Source organism: Acipenser ruthenus, chromosome 39 (assembly GCF_902713425.1).
Source record: "Acipenser ruthenus chromosome 39, fAciRut3.2 maternal haplotype, whole genome shotgun sequence".
Taxonomy (NCBI): domain Eukaryota; kingdom Metazoa; phylum Chordata; class Actinopteri; order Acipenseriformes; family Acipenseridae; genus Acipenser; species Acipenser ruthenus.
This window is the reverse complement of record NC_081227.1, coordinates 5,190,137-5,210,820: the sequence shown is the minus strand read 5'-3', so window position 1 is coordinate 5,210,820 and position 20,684 is coordinate 5,190,137. Positions and strand designations below refer to the sequence as shown.

Genomic DNA, 20,684 nt, shown 5'->3' with positions numbered 1-20,684 from the left:
TTCCTCCTTCGGTTTGAAGCCGAAATACACCGTCACGTGTGAGGGTAGTAGCTGTGGTCATGTGATCGGTACTACTCAGTAGCACTTACGGTTCAAATCTCTCTGCTATAAGATGAAAAAATACAAGTGTGTTCATTGAAAACTTTAATTATTCTTGCCTGATGGTAAAAATGAATACCTGGGAAATATATTAGGGGTAAAAACAGAAGTAAAAGTATCATAAAGCAGTTATATTAAACATAAAAGTAGGATGAAATCACAGTAAAGTCGGCGCCGCCTAATCGGGGATTGCATGGGATGCAACTCTGGGAGACGGTTCTTCCCAATGCTATTATGTCGTGTAATTGTGGAGTAATTGCGTTTAATTTGGGATACAGTATTTTCAAATGATCAGCAGAGATTGCTTTTAAGAGCAAGGAGGTGGCGGTCAGTACGTGAGCACGTGATTATGTTGTGGCGTTCGTAAATTGCGTCATTGTCGTTGAACGCCTGAAGGAGCTGGAGTCTCTTGTGATTCTCAGGCTGCTGTTGCAAATATTAAAGCTGTCGTGCCAGCATCGCAGGTGCCTCGCCTTGAGATAAGATGGGATTTAATTATTTTTCATTCCACGTAGAAATAAAAAAGCAATTAATTTTGTTTAGGAATAATAATAATAATAATAATAATAATAAATCTAGTATTATACAAATTTAATAATAATGCGTTGTGATTTAATTATTATTATTTTTTATTTACAAACCAAATAGTGTGACTATAAGTTCGCCTCAAATGCCTCTCGTTTAATTGGGACGACCTCTTATTCGAGATATTTTCACTTCTCCCGAGGCGTCCCGATAAGCAGCGCCGACTTGCACTACCATGCATTGCACAGTATACGGGTTTATACGTATACGAGATTGCATTTGTTAGCATTGTCTCAAAAAAGGTGCGTGAACCTAAAACACACTCCTATTTACGCCACCATAGAAATGCATATCCTCGCTCTTCCACAGTATAATCTCTTCCAAGTACTCAAGGTTTTGGGGCGGGGCAATTCTCTTGCAACAAAATACTGTACAACAACAGTACAGCGCCTATGTTGTGTGTTACAGCAGTGTGTGGCTTTTTAAACGGCATCATTTTTTTGTCACCAGATTTAGGGGGAAAAAAAAGCTGTTTATCGATGTTAATTCTCAGTCTAAGGAGCGCACACCGAAGGAGACTTGCCATTGGTGGTCTGATCTTGTTGGCAGTAATATTATACAGAAGGTAAGGAGAACAACCCAAACATTACCGCTGCTGATGTTATAACAGAGACTACAGTCCTAGCTTCTCGAATTGCATGAGGTCTTATTGCTTGTAGAAGTTCTGTATAGTTCAACGCGAGTGTGTGACTTCAACGGAGACGCAAATACGTCAAATATATTTATAATCTTTTTCCTGATAACATCCACACTTTAAACGCCCATAACTGACACCTTTTGCAAGCCTTAGTTGTAATAGTGTTGTTGTGGCGTAATTTCCCCCCTAAAGTTTACTACGTATGCGCGATACATTGTGCTGTTTTTTTTTTTTAAAATATTGGAGTGAAATGCAATGGCAAATTAAACTATGTGATTTACTGACACTAACGTCTTGCAACTATTGCCAGAGCAGCTTTGTGAGCTAATGCGAGTGCAGCATTCCATCCTAGGCTTTGTATGAGTTGGTGTTTCACTCACAGTAACAGCCGGCATAGGACAGTAAACACCCGCTGTACAGTAACACTCGCTGCCTGCGATCCTACAGCCCCACCTGTACCGCAGCGTCGCTCACCTTACATTAGTTAACATTAGCAGTGAAACCGACCTGTGGTATTGCCAAGTGACACCAGCCCTGCGCAAACTGAAGGACATCCCTTATGTACGGCAAGCTGTTTTGGCCTGATATAGTCGCCAGTGGTGTGCTACTCTCGCACTGTACAGTAGGAGAGAGATCCACTCCATATTGTATGGTGAGCCACACTGCAATGATAAAGAGAAGAATTTTGGAGTGCAATGAACCTCATAAAGGTTCCCAAATGCTCTGTACTGCACTGTGTGTAGGCTGGATGAGTACAGTTGGTGACCCGTGTATATGTGTGCTGTGTATTGCAATAGAACAGGTGCAAGTCAGCATTTTTTTTTGTCTTGTGATGTAACAGTAAACAGTAAATGCTAAGGCACTCTTTGTGTCATTAAATGCCTGCTCAGTACATAAAAGCATGCTGTTGCAACTGAAAGATCACACAGAGCAAGCACAGTTATTTAGCACTGGGACTTGTACTAAATGCTTGAAGACAGGCTGTACTAAGTGTGCTTACAAGACTAGCTTTAGTGATCCTTAAACAATCCCAGTCTAGAGGTTTCTGATTCACAGTGTATTTGTTTAACCACTGAGCATGCCCAGGCTGCATTCGTAAGACATCCTTCCACCAGGAACCTGGTAAGGAGTAAGAAGAGAGACGGAAGTAATATTTAATAAGCCATGTGCCGACTACGCCGCTGTCTAGCCAAGCTTCGATACGCCCGTGCTTTAAAACGCCTGTCTGTGGGACCCAGGTTTAACTGGCATGACATGGAACCCGGCACCCTGAGGAGCAGGATGGTGGGGCTGCAGGCTGACTCCCCCGAGTTTCAGCTGGGAGGAGAAGTGTTCAGAATCCTGGGGGGATCCATTCACTACTTCCGGGTGCCGCGGGAATACTGGAGGGACCGTCTGCTGAAGATGAAGGCTTGTGGACTCAACACACTGACCACGTAAGTGTAACTGTTTTTTAAAACGGTAATATCCATTTAAGGTCGTTCCTTTTTACAGTTTCTTCTGCTGTCGTTATTGTTAGAACTACTAGCTAGTCTCCTGTCTGCTCAATGTGTCTGGAATGCGTTTTAGACCTGGAGGGTGTAGCACGCTATAGATTCTCCTCCGTGAAGCTACAGACACACTTCAGAATAACCTGTTATTTGATTTGTAGGTATGTGCCGTGGAATCTGCATGAACCAGAAAGGGGAACCTTCAATTTCAAAGGCAACCTGGATTTAGAGTGAGTATGACCCCCAACACAGGATTGTACACAATATACAATGAGCAACACCTCGTTATTGCACTTCATAGAAACCAATTGCTCCTTTTAGTTGATGCGCTCAGTAAACGTTTCAGTTAAGTTAGCTGCTAGAAAAATGAAAGAATTCCAGAAAAAAAGGGTCTTATGAGGTTATCCTTTTTAAGATCCAAGTTTGATCAGGAGCACCGTACACATTGGATTTAATGTTGTTGAAAGTCAGATCATACACCGTGCACAACCAGCACATTTTCTGTTTATCCTATTGAAAGATCTGTACCCGTATTTCTAAAAGGGAGCTGTACATGAGCCAGCATGCTTCACAGAGTGCCAACGCTGCTGGATCTAAACAGTTGCTGTTAGGGTTTCAAAAGCAAAACACAGGAAAGGGTTCTACTATTTTCCAGGACGTGTTCTCTTGTTTTTCCAATGTGATTTGCATAACCTCCTGGGACCCTGCAGCTAGCCATTCTGCACCTCTTAGGAGCTGTATCTAGGTGACAGAATCCCTCGCTAGACAACACAAGCAAGACTACCCAGTCTTAATGGACCAGGGGGACTATCCAGTCGTCAGCATGCCTCTGTATCTCAGTCATTGCAGTAAAAGTGATAATCTGGTCAATCTTAAATTTCATTGGTAAATACCAACCAAATCTGGTGGTAAATATCTGACATTATGAAGAAAAATGATTGCTTTTCAGACATTTACTCCTGCATGTAAATGGTCAATTAACAAAATAATCATTAATGTCGAACAATATATGTATTTCTGCAGACACATTTTCCATTGGCAAAATAATCATTAATGAGCTTGCAGTGATGCACAATTGAGAGGTTTTGTTGCACATACATCGTTTGAACCCTTGCCCACCAGAAAGCAGCTGGTAGAAACAATTCCTGTGTCTTGTTGACTACAGAAATGCGTGACAGCGATGATAAAAAAAAACATTTGGTCATTAGCCAAAGCCACTTAGTTATTCTTGAGATTTACCTGTAAATGTCAAAAGTTGTTTTTTTTTTTGGACATTTACCGGTAAATCTTAATATTGGCCAATATTTTGACTTTTACAGTAATATATATATTGAAAAAATGAAAAGTTTTTTTGGGATGCAATGATTCAAAAATCATTTATTTCAAGACATTTCAGACAAAAGCCCTTCTTTAGCTGTGTAGAAAGAAAAGGAAGCTTGGCGCAGTGAACGTCTTGTGTATGTGTCTGTGTTTTCGTACCGCAGGGCCTATATTAAGCTGGCTGGTGAGCTGGGTCTGTGGGTGATTCTTCGGCCAGGACCCTACATTTGTGCAGAATGGGACCTGGGTGGGCTGCCCAGGTAGGGTTGCACTTTTTGAAATTGCTGGTCGCTTTGCCGTGAATTGTTCCTTCCCTTCAGTTGATACTTTCTTCAGTGGTATTATAGTATCTCTACTGTATCAGTAAGCAAACCCAGCTGAGTTCCTTAACTGTTAACTAAGAGATATAAGGAGCAGGAGATTTCAAATGTTACCTTTGACTATGAAACACTCAACAGTGCTGAAAGAAACGTAATAAACTCAATGGCCAGCGTTTCGACTAGATGTCTTACTCAGTATCTTCAAACACATCTAGATTTAACGTAACAATACAACAGAAGTTAGTACAAATGTAAGTTGCAAACTTCTTTATGACAGGGAATATAATATTAATGTTGCCAAAATAGAAAACATAAATAAATAAAAAAAGTTTGTCAAACCTGTTTTTAGTTGTGTTTCATTTAGATCCCCAAAGACCTTGATTAATCTGGCCTGCAGTTCTGAATTGCTTTTGTAATACCAATGTTAATTGTTGAGTTTCGCACCTTGTTAGTTCACAAGCTTCCATGCGTTTCATATTATTTTTTCAGGCTAGGATTCCAGTAGGAGAAAGAGCACAGTGTTGTTGGAAGCAATGCTGTCCCCGTCTTCCGCATGTGCTCCTGCATTCCAAGCAAAATCAAATCTTCAACAAGAGAGACTTAAGTGTGCTAGCGGAATGCAGAGCACCCATACAAACTGGGACACAAGCGCCTCTTTCTGTTTAGAAAAAAAACAAACAACTAAAAAGGCTTCCAAGTAGATCACCCAGTAAAGCGAGTGATTTTAAAAAGAATGTAGTGATTGATCTTGTCTACCTGAGTGTGGTGTCTAGAAATGGTGCGAGAAACAGTTATCACTTATAATCGTCTTTCAGTACAATTTCACTAGCAAACGGCTGTGATCAATGTCAAGAGTATAACCCCGAATACAAATATATAAATCCTCTAAGATGTTAGTAGTTTCTTTGAGTATTTCTGCACCTCCTAACCCTGGGACTCTTCCTGCTCTGTGCTGTAGCTGGCTGTACCGAGATCCGGCCATGCAGCTGAGGTCTACCTACAAGGGGTTTACCCAGGCTGTGGATGCTTTCTTCAGCCAGCTTCTCCCAAGAGTCGTCCCTCTACAGGTAAGCACTGAGGATCACAGCGTGCAGTACCGCTGCTCTCTCATTATTTGATACCTGTCACTTTGTGCCAGCTTCCTATACTGTGCTCACCACAGATTGATTATAATGACTATAAAGGACTTGCAGTAATTTACTACCTGCTTTATCCCATAGCATAAACAAGGGTGGCAATTTCTATAATTGTGAGAGATCGCTGCAGAGAGGCATATTGTGCGGGTACACCAGCATTATGTAAACCCATGTAAACAAAGGTAGCACCTGATGCAGGTACAGGTGTTGTGTTTTCATGCAAAAAAGCCATTAGAAGTCATGTTTTTTTTTTTTTGTTCTAGTCAAGTGCAGTCAGTCAGTGGTAGGCACCTGGTATGAATACATTGGTTGTAGATTTTAATTAGTTTTTCCAGTTATTCCATGTGGTTAAGCTTCCACACCTGAGATGAATATTTGTACTGTCTCCTTCTGGGTTAGGCAAATTCTGTTTTGTGTCAGTGCAAATACTGAGGTTAGTTAGTGCATCTTAGACACTGGATTAAAATAACTCATAGCTGTACACTGACACACAAATGAACTGTTGTGCAATCTAACAAGTTCTTCTTTTCTCCCAGTATAAGAAAGGCGGTCCAATCATAGCAGTGCAAGTGGAGAATGAATACGGTTCCTTTGCTGTGGACACAGAGTACATGCCCTACATGAAAGAGGTATTTACTGGATTACTTCTTTCTGTTCCCAGTTACATGGGAGGATCACCTAGAGCCCAATTCAAGGGACTTTGAACAGCGAAGACTGCTTGCTGGATTTCAGCGTGCAACATGACTCTTCTGTTTGACTAGCAGGTTGAAGCAGTCCTTTGTCGTAATTACATTGTACAGAGTGCGGTACAGCAGGGGGGCATGTTTCCAAACCATTTCCTTCAGCCTTTAATCACCTTTGTTATTTGATAGGAGACAATTCAGTCTTTGTCTTGCTCAGTCGCAGTCACACAGTCTCATTATATAATGACTCACCCAGATGAGACCTGTCCAAGTGAAACACTGCAAAGGAGTCTCTACAGACAGGGCTGCAACCACTCTGGGGGAAGAGCCATGGTAGAGAGAGAGAGAGAGAGAGAGAGAGAGAGAGAGAGAGAGAGGGAGAGAGAGAGAGAGAGAGAGAGAGAGAGAGAGAGAGAGAGAGAGAGAGAGAGAGAGAGAGAGAGAGAGAGAGAGAGAGAGAGAGAGAGAGAGAGAGAGAGAGAGAGAGAGAGAGAGAGAGAGAGAGAGAGAGAGAGAGAGAGAGAGAGAGAGAGAGAGAGAGAGAGAGAGAGAATTATTTCAATAACATAAATTAGGATGAGACTCTCTCTCTGCTGTCCTGCAGAGAGAGAGTTCATTATAAAAAGAGAGAGCCCCCCAAGTATTTATTTTACATTGAAAGTATTTATGTCAATAAACCCTATTCCTTGTATGATCTGGCCTGCAACCCACACAACAGGTTCCCCCTATTTATCTCAGATTGCCTAATGCTAATATTATACATTCATCCAACATTACTGAAGATAAGGTTCCCTGGGCCCAGTTTACCCTTGCTCTGTAATTAAAAGGCAGGACTCGTTTAATTTAGTAAGGTCACATTATGCTATTAACAGCTACACCTGTTTTTGACAATCTTAACTAACTTTGTTCCGCACTGCGTGTCCCTTATACTGAGATATATAACTATAGCATTTTCCAAACAACTTAGCCAGGGTGGTGGAAGATCCAGGCCAGTAACACTGTGTTCTATTGCATGTCCACGTGAGTCTGAAGGGAAGGCACTACAAAGGGTTGTCAAGGTATTGCATCATCATGATAAAGCAGCGGGCAGGCCAGGGTTACGAAGCTGTGTTCAGCAATGCTTCCTTCAGAGCCTCGACTCTGCTCTAGTAGAATCAGGTGTGTGAATAGATGACTCTGTGACTGTGTGTGATCCTTCCACACAGGCCCTGCTGTCCAGAGGGATAGAGGAACTACTGATGACCTCGGACAACGTGGACGGCTTGAAGAAAGGGAACGTCGAAGGAGGTACTGGACACACCCCAAATCATTTACAACTACAGTTATCTAGTGACCCTTCCCTTGTAAAAGTTTCCCACAGTAAAAGCATAGCACAGTGTAACAAAGCACAGTGAAAGCAAGGTAAAGCATAGCGAGGTATGGTAAAGCAGATTAATAAATATGGCAAACCAGGCTAAATGGATAGCATATCTATAGGAAAACTGCAAAAATATTAATCTTTTATAAGGGGAGTCGAGTTAGATCTGTTTAATGCCAGAGGACAGTAGTTTATGGTGTTCTGGTTGATGTGATACTGTTTCAGGCAGAACAAAACATAGCCCCCAGGGAGTAATGAAGAGCTAAAGACCTGACACAGAGGTCAGTACTGGAATCCTCCGTGCTCTCCTACCAGCTGTGAAAAAACAATCATAGGACAGAGGAGCAGAGATCAGGCCAACATTAGATACCCACCACAATATGTACAATTTCATTACACAGCATATATAAATCTATGCTCAATACTAGAAGTGCAGTACACGGTATTAGCTGTAGCAGTCAAGGCAGTCTCTGTACAGGTTTTTGTTTTTCGGTGTCGCCACACCTGTTTTTCAAGTCAGATAATGGATTGTATACAAATAATGAATGTGGAAACAAACCCAGTGGGCGAGATGCTGCTTCTTGCTCCACTGCTAACAATCCTGTGGCTTCTTTCCTAGCCCTGGCAACCATCAACCTGCAGAAACTGAGGGATCTCCATCTCAGCCACCTGGACTCCTCACAGGTAAAGCACAACCACGCAGGAGAGCAAACCGCACTCGCAGGACGTGCACAGCAGTGTCTGGTGTGCGATTGCTGTGGTCATTGGGAACAGGCCTCTGTTATTTAACTCTGTAATGCCCAACCCTTTTTCAAATGAGAAAAGCTACTTTTATTTATATATCTAGATTCCGTTTCTTGTACAATATTTTTTTTTTTTGTTTGATTTTTTTCCCCTATCTGGCAACATATAATGTACTGCATATGAAAAATGTTGGCTTTGAGCAGTGGCGTGCCGTCAGGACCTTCAAGGTATTCTCTGCTGACCAGACATTGCCAAGTAAACCATCAGTCAAATGACATTACGTTGCCTCACTCACTTGCGTACAGTGTGCTTGCTTATACTATGAAACATACTACTCTGATTATTATTTGTTCATTTGTCTGACGCCTTTATCCAAGATGACTTACAGGGTTTACTAGAGGTTTTTTTTTAAGAGTCTAGGGGTTTCCTGAAGGGGATGTGATCAGCCACTAAGAGATCTGCATTTCTGCCGCATAAGTCTAAAACAATGACCACAGGCTAGAAAAACAACAGTTGAGGGTATTCTCCGTTTCAGTTGAAGGTCTTGAGTGAGTTTAATCAATAGGTGAAGAATGTCCTTTTTTTTTTTTTTTTTTTTTTTTTAGACAGGCGACCAATCAGGAGTGAGCAGAGGTGGGCCATAAATCTCCCAGGGTATTCTCTGCCTCACTTGAAGGCCCTGCTTTAGCAACCAATGGGAAAGTCAAAGCACTGACAGCTGACCAATCATTAGTGAGCAACCCCAAAACATGAATATTCCTTGGTTAGCACTGCAGTTAGGAGGATCGCTGGATTTGCACAACATTGCTTTTAAATATAACTCTGGCTTTGAGTGATAATATAGAGGGTTGACTAAGCATTGTGTCATACGCAATACAGAAATGGGCATTACAGGGTTAAGATATACACAAATGAAACAGCTTAATGAAGGAATGAATGTATGAGTGACAATGGTTCTTTCATCTGCATTGGGTAAGCACTTGATACACTACGAGCAAACATGTTTTCCTACTGAACACTGATTACAATTTTACATGTGTATAACTAATAAGAAACAACTTGAGCTGTACAGGGTTGTGAACTGTACGTCTGGCTAGTTTATTTCTAGAGAAAACTGTGCTGCGGTTTTGTGTAAAAACCTTTTTACTCTTGAGTTTAGGGTGCCATCCAGTGGTATAAATGTATATAGCAAGCAAGTTTTATATTTGATCACACTGGGCTCAATTCCAGTGTGTGAGAGCCTGGCTGTTCTATCATGATGTCCAGCTACGTCGGTAATGATGTGACCTTTACTGTGGCTGTTTTTTAGCCCCAGAAACCCAAGATGGTTATGGAGTTTTGGAGCGGATGGTTTGATACTTGGGGTGACCTTCATCACGTCTTCACCGCGGAAGGTTAGTGTTTAAAAGCAGTCAGGAATGTATGTAATCTCATTCCTTTCAGAAGAAGATAAGAGCTCTCCAATCAGCTCTGTGTCTGAGTTCCGATCTCGGTGTTCAGTAAAACCCCTTGCCGATCTCACACACACACACACACACACAGAGCTCTCCCTTCTACCCCACAGACATGGCGAGCGTTGTCATGGAGATTCTCCAGAAGGGGCTGTCTATCAACCTCTATATGTTCCACGGGGGCACCAACTTCGGTTTCATGAACGGGGCGTTGGAAATGCATTCCTACAAAGCTGACGTCACCAGCTATGGCAAGTAGCCTCTTTTTTTGCTGCACTTGTGAACAACATGCTGAAGCACATAGAACAGCCCTTTATGATAAATGTACATAATATAGAGTAGGCTTTGATACTGATGTGATATGGCCGTTTTACATTTCTCTGGGTTGGATACTTTGTTTTAGATGGCTTGCATTAAAATGACCTATAATGTATAATTATTCTTATTTAACTACATGTTGTAAAAACTACGGCACACTGTGCTGTGAAAGGCACAAGCTGACCAGACTTGGCCATTTCCCGTCTGCTGAACCTGCTGTTTGAACCTGTCCCCTGAATCTGCACTCAGCGTCGGATTATGAAGACTGGGTTTGGGCCCCACCTCCTGGACCCAGACTGAGCAGCATGTCTGCTTCGTGTGGGATGTGCGGCTCTCTCTTACTGTCAGGGTGTTTTTATCCTGCAGATTACGACGCCCCCTTATCAGAATCCGGGGATTATACTGCAAAGTACCTCCTTCTCAGGGAGGTTTTCAGCAAGTACCACGGTAAGCGTCGGCTTTCTCCACGTGATCCGACACCGTGAATACATTATTCAGAGGGTTTTATTTTCAGAGAAGCGAAGTTCTGCAGCAACGCAAACGCGTCGGGTGGTTAGCGAGCCAGACTGTGTAGTTGATGAACGGTTTTGTGTAAATCTAAGCAGATGATCGTACACGTTGTCTCTGTACTCTGTGCTGGTGGACAGATAAGCCAGCTGAGGCTGTGTTGTTGGGAGAATATAAGCCAGTACAGTATGGCACTTTTACAACCTTCTAGGCAATAGCTGTCACTGTGATATAATACTCCAGTCAATATTAAACCTGTGATGTCAGAGGGCATTAGTTATTTGACTATTACTGAGTGATGTCAGAGGGCAGTAGCTATTTGACTATTACTGAGTGATGTCAGAGGGCAGTAGCTATTTGACTATTACTGAGTGATGTCAGAGGGCAGTAGCTATTTGACTATTACTGAGTGATGTCAGAGGGCAATAGTTCTTTCATTATTGACCGAGTGACTGTTGGCTGGTTTTGTGGTCATGGGAGGCACTGCCTTAGCCAATAGGTTTGCTGATACAGTCTGAGGTTTTTAAAATATTTATGCAATCAATTAAACCTTTTTAAAGGTGTCTTGAGGCCCAGAGATAAATGAAACCCATATTTCACTGGCAGCGTTTTTAATTCACTCCCTGTATCATTAGGCTGTGGTTAAGTATACATCAAACCTGGTGTTTCTTTTGTTTTAAATCCCTCAGACAAAATAATTATCTAATTTCTTCACTTAATGCGCTTAGTGTGCCCTGAAGCAGAGAGGAGGGATTGCAAACACTAGAGGGTGAAGTTTTACATACAAACTGTTAAGATATGAAACACTCTGAGGCATATCCACTAAATAGAAGCCCTTCATTGTTCAGTCTTTAATTGCACGTATTTTAATTTCAATCTTTAAACCAAAAAAAAAGAGATGATCTTGTTACAAAATAGAAAACAGTAGATTTGAAGCAAGCAATTATGCACAAAACGCATACAAAAACTGCATTTGTCTTGGGGGTGGAATTGTATGAAATTTGATTAGATCTGTAGTAAATGACATCACAAGCAAATGAATAGACTTAAATAGAAATAAGCGAGTGTGGTTACCATGGCTTCAAAAGCCTAGAAGTACCTCCACTGTTTGTCAAAGGTATGTTAAACATACCGAAACGTGGGGAAGTTGGCTCTTTTGATATATATATTCTGAATTGTGCAGTATAGCTAGTTACTAGCATAACATGTTCTATTCGCTCTAAATAAATACATTTCTTTCAGGTGAAAGTCTTCCTGATGTGCCTGCCTTATTTCCAAAGATGTCCTATGATGCCTCCACTGTGTATCAGTACATGCCCCTGTGGGAGGCTCTGCAGTTGGCTGGCGAGGTAGGGAAAGACATTCTGTGCGGGAATCCGAGATCACGTCTCATAATTGGATGCTGACGTGTCTTCTTATATTATGCGAATATTCAACGACTTACCTGTTTAATATTCTGTGACGTGTGGTGTGTGATTCTCTGCTGTCGTTTCTGCCAAGATCAGTATTTACCATGCTTGCAGTAAATTACATAAGAAATGAAATATCAGTACAGTGTTGATTTAGTTCAAATGATCCCTTTTTAAGTGCATAACATTTCTCAGATGCCTGTTCCCTAACTCAGCTTCAGCACCTGTGCGTGTGGACACCTCCGGGACCAGGCAAATAAACCCAGTCTTGAGTTTCTGTATGGATTCTATGCCCTGTCCCACAGGGAGAAATCAGTGTGGTTCAGAATTCCTTTTTCATATACCGCAGAGGCGTTTACTGTTAGGTGTTTGGTTTGCATAACCCTGCTACACAAAGACCATGGCGTTTAGATGAGAGTCTTCTCTGTCTGCCCTAGCCATTCAAGTCGGAGAGCCCCGTTAACATGGAGAACCTGCCTGTCAATAACGGTAACGGGCAGTCGTATGGGTACACTCTGTATGAGACCACCATCCCCAGCGGAGGCACGCTTCACTCCAATGACAAGGTTCGCGACAGAGCCCTGGTAAGCTACCCAAGCCATTGCTTGCTTCCCTCATGTAATTCACCATGCAGATGTGGTCATTTTTCTTCAACAAGCAGGGACGTGCTTTCTTAAATAAGTCCACTGGCTTTACCCGGCTGTTCATTTGTTCCAGGTGTTTGTCGATTCAAGCTTTATTGGGGTTTTGAAGTATAAGCATCTGGAGCTGGCTGTGCCGGAGGGAAAGGTGAGGTCCTGCTCACTGCTCTCTTGGAAAGCCCAGAATGTCACCCTGGGCGCCCCATCTTTGGATTGAGATCCAGTGTGGTTTTTAAAATCGCCTCAAACCTCTCAAGCCTTTTCAATCCAGTCATTTACTCTGCTTCTTCTATCTTTTCAAAATATCGAAGCAAACAACTCACTACTAAACCAACTATTAAACACTCCATAATATACCATGGGTATATTTATAAACAGTAGTTTGTTACATTGGGCCCTATTTATAACTGTTTATTGAATGGTTTGTTTTTAAGTCTGTTTACATGAATAATGCAGTAATGTCAACAACAGTTGGCAATAGTTTCATGAATGTATAATAACTGGAATAAAAACGACATAGTCTTTATAAAGGTATTAATTATTTTCTTGCAGGGTAACCGAAAGCTGAGTTTGCTTGTAGAAAACTGTGGGAGAGTGAACTATGGAAAGACACTGAACAACCAGCGGAAAGGTTAGGCAGGGCCGGACAAAACAACTCCTTTCCACAAGCATTTCATACGCTGTTTCTAAAGTGTCCTGCTCAGAATGCTTGCTTGTCTATTGGGGAGAATTAATGACAATTGAGATGCAATTTTACTGATACTTGTAAAGGGATTTGTGTTGTTTCCTTTAGGGGGTTGGAATTATGCAACAATCTGACATAAAAAATTCTTTCTGGTTTTCTGTTTGTTTTAGGTCTAGTTGGTGACATTCTCCTCAACGGAACTCCTTTAAAAAACTTTATTATATACAGCTTGGATATGAAACCACGCTTTATGGAGCGGTGAGACTTCTCAAACTTCCCTTTCAGTTTGGATCTCTGTTTTTGTGTGGAGACAGCCGTTGTGGCGATCGCTAATCAAGTCTGCTTCCGTGTTTTAGACTGAAATACTCCCGCTGGAAGGAGGTCCCGGACAAGCCCGCTGTCCCAGGGTTCTTTCGAGGAATGCTGTTCGTGGATGGTTATCCTGGAGACACGTTTGTAAAACTGCCGGTGAGGAAGCTCTTTGATTTAAATCTCTAAATCATTTTGTGTCGTCTTGAATGTCGGAAGTGTTTCAAAAAGTGTCTCGTCTCAGTAGTGGTTTGCCTTTGTTATTTCTGTACAGTATATGTGCAGTTTGACCACGCTTTTCCCATGGCTTTACTATGCATTTCCCATAGTTTACCCTGGTTTGCCATGCTTATTAATATGTTTTACCATACCTTGCTTGCCTATGCTTTCACTGTGCTTTATTACACTTTGCTATGCTGTTACTATGGGAAACTTTTACCTCGGCTTTAAGACAAAGGAGCAAAGAAATGGAATAATAATGATATCGCTTTGTCTTGCTGTTCTAGGTGACTGTTGGTGCGTGTGATGGGGTGCAGCCTATTTTGTGGTGGTTTTGTGTTTTTTGTATTGTTTAGAGTGAGTTTGGGGTGTGGTTCAGTGAGTTTGTGTGAGGAATGTGTGGAATGTGCGGAATGTGCCTGGGCAATGAGGTGCGAATTGCCCAATTAGCCCAGGCACCTGATAAAAGGGAGTGGTTGGGTATGTTAGTTGGTGAGTGAGTGAGTGAGTGAGTGAGTGAGTGAGTGAGTGAGTGAGTGAGTGAGTGAGTGAGTGAGTGAGTGAGTGAGTGAGTGAGTGAGTGAGTGAGTGAGTGAGTGAGTGAGTGAGTGAGTGAGTGAGTGAGTGAGTGAGTGAGTGAGTGAGTGGTTATTTTTGGTATAGTTTGTTTAGAGCCTGTTTTTGTGTTTGTCTTTTTGGTTGGCCATCGTGCCATTTGTTTTGTGTATTTTGTTTATTTAAAAGTCTTTTATTTTCCCTGCACATCCTGACTCTGAGTCTCCTTACCCCGGTCAGCCTGTCACAGTGCAGTATTCCAGTTTTTATTCCTCGTTCGAGTTCAGAACCTTTGTCAGTTACAGTAACACCTGTCTAATCCGACATTGACTGGCATACCCAGTAATTCAAGGATTGTATTCATTTCAGTGCACTTTTTCCACACAACATACTTAAGAGAAAAACCATGTGACTTCACAGTCGGATTTCCATTTATTTTAAGCAGACAAGACTTGCGAATCACACGAGTTCCAGAATAGAGAGGCTGCGGATTGTAGGGGAGCACACCATTCATTTCAATAGGGATTGTCGAGGGGAGCACACCATTCATTTCAATAGGGATTGTAGAGGGGAGCACACCATTCATTTCAATAGGGATTGTCGAGGGGAGCACACCATTCATTTCAATAGGGATTGTCGAGGGGAGCACACCATTCATTTCAATAGGGATTGTAGAGGGGAGCACACCATTCATTTCAATAGGGATTGTAGAGGGGAGCACACCATTCATTTCAATAGGGATTGTCGAGGGGAGCACACCATTCATTTCAATAGGGATTGTAGAGGGGAGCACACCATTCATTTCAATAGGGATTGTAGAGGGGAGCAAATGCTGCTGAATTCTACAGAATGCCAGTTTCTTGAAGGGCTGGATCTGACAGATTGTATTGTACACTAACGTCCCTTGTTGCTACTGCTTGCAGGGTTGGTCAAAAGGCGTGGTGTTCATAAATGGGCAGAATCTTGGAAGATACTGGTCCATCGGTCCACAGCAAACCCTCTATCTGCCAGCGCCCTGGCTTCACACTGGCATCAATGAGGTACAACAGACACACTGCTTTCATATCTATCCATCCATGGAAACGCCTGCCCAAATGTACATCCTTAACCAGCACAGTGTTCATTAAAACACAGTGTTCCACGTTGGTGTTTAATTTACAATTCCCTGGTCTGCGTTTACTTCTGTTCTTGCATAACTTTTCAAATGGTGTTTTTGTTTTGCTGATAAAAATGATTACATGAAGTCCCTACACCTGATACAGTATAGAAAAGGGACAAATATGTAATAACATGTATTAAAAAAAAAAACAATACAGAGTTCAAAATAAGCCTGTATGTATGCACATTGTAACGCAGTATGAAGGTGAATATTCTTTTTTTTTTTAGGTTATTGTCTTTGAAGAACAAGAAGCAGAGAAAACGATTCATTTTGTAAACGCTCCTGATCTGGGCATGGCCGTCGATGTGGAGTGAAGAGGAGTCGTTTCAATTCCACGTCGGGTCTTTGTTGTACTTTACTGATTGGAAACACCGGCCTACGCTCACGCGAAGCGATTTTAGAAATGCCTAAAATGAGAGAGAACATTAATGAGGTATCTGACCCTGTGAAGACAGACCCTTAAACTGCTATTCATTTATAAAAATCACCCTGACTTTGTATGTCACTGTAAAGTGGCAGGAACCATAAATGGGGAGCATGAAGGCCTTTTATAAGAAATGCACGAACTCCTCCCGCACCCTAACATTACAGAAGGACGGCACTAGGAGAACTAATTGAACAGTTTGTGTACTCTAATGAAAAGGACAAAAGAATGGACTGAGATCGACCGCGATGGCCATTTTGCATCACCCCATATTATTAACATAAAGTCGAAATGAAACCTGCTGAATAATGTTACCTTAACATATTGAAATACATGCTGCTTTGTAGTTTTCCATATACTTAACGAAAAACTGACAGCAGTTGAAAAATGACATTTCGAAATCTAACATGAAATACTGTACTACTATTATGGCTTCCGGTAGACTCTTGCGATATCATTTTGTAGTTTCTTTGATTACACAATGCTAAATCAAAGATCTAAATTATGTTCATGTAGTTTATTTTAATTTTTTTATTATGTCCCAATCCTAAAATTTTCGGCAAAGCAAAACTTTTGGCCAGAGCTGTAGAGCCTGCAGTGTTGAAAAAGTTAAAAACTAGAGTTAACCCTGCAAGCATTTTAATAAATGGAGCTTTTGAGTTAGCTGTACAAGTACTAAACCACTTGTATAATAGTGATGACCAAACGAGCTCACGTTTGTTGGAGTCCAATTAAAGAATGAATTGAGATTCAAATCTGTTTAAAATAATTTCAACATATGTTATTTATTTGAAGAAAAAAAAATTATAGGAGTTAAAATGGAGGAAAAAAACATGAAAATGTGTTCTTTATTTATCTTTGTGCTACCATTAAAAATCTTTTTTTTTTAAAATCTAATGTCTTTCTTTATTTTTTTACTTCTAATCCTAAAACCTACAAGAAACTAAGCGAAGCAGACAAATGCCCGCGGTTTTGCCCATCTGTTATTTGATATTAATTCATGAAATGATTACATTCTGACCTGTGTGTTACTGCCAAGCTACTCCGGGCCTTTGACGTTAACAAAAGTTCTTGTTTCTATGAATTTCCATACACAATTACCCTTAGTACAGAAACGTTTTGCTGTGCCATTGAGAATCGCGTGTCCAGTTGTTATAGAAAGTGCTGAGTGTGTTTATCACATTTTTGTGGCTGTCAGAATTTGGTTCTGCAGTTTTAAGCTTGCTTTAAAATGAGTTCAGAAGACAACTCGGTTTGTAACAACAAAGAGATTTTTTTTTTAATTTCGGTATTTCAATTCTTTACTAAAATGGAGCCATGAAGGAGAATCTTTTGTGTAATAGCATGCAGAAAGTGCTGTTTCCATTGAGACAGAGGTGACAGTTCAACTGCAGAGGAGCAAACGTGTGCAGGACTCCGGGATACACAAAAATATATATAGAATCGGATGCAATGTAATGAAATTGAACCACTGCTTTCAGTTCTTTTGATTGTAAAATAAACTCATCATCGGAATGCTGGTACAATAGCACCCTCTGTTGTTTCAGTTCCAGAACTGCATGTAAAGTATACAGGAAAAGAGGGGAGATCAACTTAAGTCACTTACGTATTAAGTGGGGGGGGGGGGGGGGGGGGGGAAATAAAAAAAACTACCCTTTTAAATAACGCACCCAAATCAAATGTAACCTTGTACTTGTGTAATAAGACACAGAACGCTAGGTTGCTATTTTGTGCAAGTTTACATTTCCCTCTATCTCTTATACAAGCTCACCACTGTATTTTTGCCCAGTATTTTTGCATGCGTTTACCATGCTTTTCCTTCCTTTGCTTAACTACACGTTTCACAAAGTTTACCCTGGTTTGCCATGTTTAATAATGTGCTCTACCGTACCACACTATTCGCTACAATGCTTACTTATGCGTCACCATGCTTTCACTGTGCTTTATTACACTTTGCTATGCCTTCACTGTGGGAAACAGTGTTGGGAATATGCCCTGGACCACCGTGGAGCAGATCAGATTGTATTAAGGGGTGATGTGTGGCGTCTGGACACGGTGTTAATAACAGGTAAAGTAAGCAGCTGACTGATTAGTGAGCAGTCAGTCGGGTTACACTGTACTTTGAAAAGGGAGATGCTGGCTTTTCAGCAGGCCTCTGCAGCCTAATAGAGCTTGAACTCAATCAATTCCCCAGTCTGCTGCTAGGGGGCAGCACTGATACATGAAGCCGCGGAGATGGAAACTCACGGCTAAGGCAAAATAATTGCCATTCAGTCATTTGGTTTTAACACCCAGAGAGGCATTAAAATATGTCCTTGCTGTACAGTAGAATCATTGTCTAGTTCTAAGTGCAATCTAGTTACTAAATGCACTGATGTAAGTTAATGGTGTGCGTCCTATATTAGGGACGCACCATCTGCTGTTAATACTGTACCCATTGTTTAACAATGGGTACTTGGCCACAGCGGCAATTTCGATCACCTCCCTTTGAAGTTAAGCCAGTGTAAGACAAACGACTGCCTCTTCCTGTTCATATTCAGGTGGGTGCTCACTGTAACACAACGTTCTGTACCATTGACCTCCATACACAGACACTGCACTGCTAAAGTAAGTACAGTTAAGTAATACAATCAAATCAATGTAACAAGATTAAGATGAAAGGTGGCCTTGGGGAAAGGGGGGGGGGGGGGGAGATTTCAAGCCAAAACATATTTTAATGTGCTGCTCAGGTTAATACAATCAGTTATTTTCTTAAAATTGTGCTTCTTTTTTTTTCAAGTTTAGTTGGAATCTCTCTTAAAGTCATGAAGTGTGTAACAGAGTCCAGTAACGGACAGGAATACAACACAATGTTAATCTACCCAGGTGTTCAGCAGTGTCTCCACATTGAAGACCCCTTAGCTGGCATCTCTTTCATACTTCACAGCGTTAAACACTTGATTATTAGCGCCTGCCTTGGGGATCAAACCAGTGGAGAAAGATCAGCAGTCTCAAATGAACAAAAGACACGGAGACAACAGTCTGTGAATGAAGAAATGTTCCATTCAATTGAAACCATACGTCCATGATCACACCTTTCTGAAACCTTGTAAACACATTTGAAGCTGCTGTTGTTTTGGGACTGTAATGGGAGATACACATTTCACTGTCTGAAATAGGTATTTCACGATTTTAACATAACAACTCTAGGTTCAACAGGTAAAATGAGATCACGAGCGACTTCAGGGTCTGGATGGCGGTTTAATTGGTTCAGTGAAACAATTTAGAACAGGGTTGGAACAAAGACCAGGACTGGAGGAAACAACGTTGGCCACCTGTGGTTTATGAAAAAGGTTGACTCTTTAGAGCTGGGGTGGGCAATTCCAGTCCTGGAGGGCTGGGGTCCCTCCTGGCTTTTGTTCCAACTTGGCCCTAAATTACTTAATTGGACCAATTATTGGTCTAATTAAGTCATTTAGAGCACAGTTGGAACAAAGACCAGGAGGACACCGGCCCTGCTTTAGAGTCTAATCTTTAGACCTTGGTCAAGGGTGGCCAAAGTTGTGTCTTCCACTCCTGGTCTTTGTTCCAACCCTATTCTAAATTGTTTAATCGAACCAGTTAAGCCTCCATCCAGACCCTGAAGCAGTTCATGATCTCCTTTTATCTGTTAAACCTGGAGTGGAATGGCAGTCACAAGGTTTCAGCATGTGTTAGCCATGCATTATTGAGCTGCTGCAGTGTGGCTAGGATTATTGGGGCTGGTCCATTGTATAACGTGAATTCCCACTCTATGATCTTAGCTGGAATGAATGGATTTAATGTCAGACAGTTACATAAAAATAAAACACCTCTGTAGTTAAACCCACAGTGTTGAAATTGTGTTGGTCAAAGTGATAAACGAAACATTTTGCATCCTGAAAAAAAGAAAATGCTACTCCGAACATCTTGAAATAATACATACTCTTTGTCTATATACAATTTAAATAGTTATCGGATTAAAATATTAGCTCGAATGCCACAAAATAGGATATTGTTTCCCACTTTCTAATTATTTACAGACTAACCTATTAGAGGTAAATGCTGGCAGGTTTAATAACACTGCTTTGATGTATAAGTAGCTTGTAAGTGCTTTCACAGGATTTCAGGATTACAAAATGCCTGCGATTGGGCTACTCTTTGAGAAAGGAGAGGTAACCAGCGCTACACACTTCATGACATTTCCTAAAGTGATTGTGAATCTCCAGGGCCAGACATTTCAGTGAACACAGGGGGCACAGTCAGTAGCAGTAGTAGTAGTAGTAGTCGTAGTAATATGCATGTAAACATTAAACAAATCAAAAGCAGGCATAATGCAAAAAGAGGTATGTAAAATTCAGATAATCCTTCCCTTTTATATCCATTTGTAGAAACGAGAGGCTATTGGTTGCCCTTCCTGTTCAGTTTGTTTTCCTCTGGGGGGGGGATGGGGTGGGGTGTCTTTGCTGCTTTGCTTTGTTTCTGTCTGGGCGTTACTTTTGAGCCCTTTTAAATGCTCCTATCCTCTTTTGGATGGCAGAATCACACAGGATCATCCTTTCGCTCCCAGGTGGTTTGCACCTGTTTCCTATTGGCCCTCTGCAGCCTCGTCTCCTGATTGGAATGCCAGCCGCCCATT

The 20,684-nt window shown here is 41.4% G+C and overlaps 1 protein-coding gene across 3 annotated transcripts; it reads left to right on the top strand.

Moving 5' to 3' along the window:
• Positions 1–57: 57 nt before the first annotated feature.
• Positions 58–17,678, top strand: LOC117397455 (beta-galactosidase-1-like protein 2). 3 transcript variants are annotated; one of them, XM_034913234.2, is made up of 20 exons: positions 58–126; positions 1,135–1,249; positions 2,560–2,757; positions 2,973–3,041; positions 4,296–4,391; positions 5,410–5,518; positions 6,124–6,216; positions 7,476–7,557; positions 8,247–8,311; positions 9,681–9,765; positions 9,936–10,073; positions 10,507–10,587; positions 11,890–11,996; positions 12,494–12,640; positions 12,774–12,845; positions 13,250–13,328; positions 13,553–13,640; positions 13,739–13,850; positions 15,389–15,505; positions 15,852–17,678. In XM_034913234.2, exons 2-20 carry the CDS (start codon positions 1,164–1,166, stop codon positions 15,936–15,938), a joined length of 1,911 nt encoding a protein of 636 aa, XP_034769125.2. In that variant the 5' UTR covers positions 58–126; positions 1,135–1,163; the 3' UTR covers positions 15,939–17,678. The 3 variants fall into 3 exon arrangements, with proteins under 3 accessions (XP_034769125.2, XP_058865834.1, XP_058865833.1); XM_059009851.1 differs by lacking the exon at positions 58–126 and adding an exon at positions 270–563; XM_059009850.1 differs by lacking the exon at positions 58–126 and having other exon boundaries at positions 657–1,249.
• Positions 17,679–20,684: the final 3,006 nt, after the last annotated feature.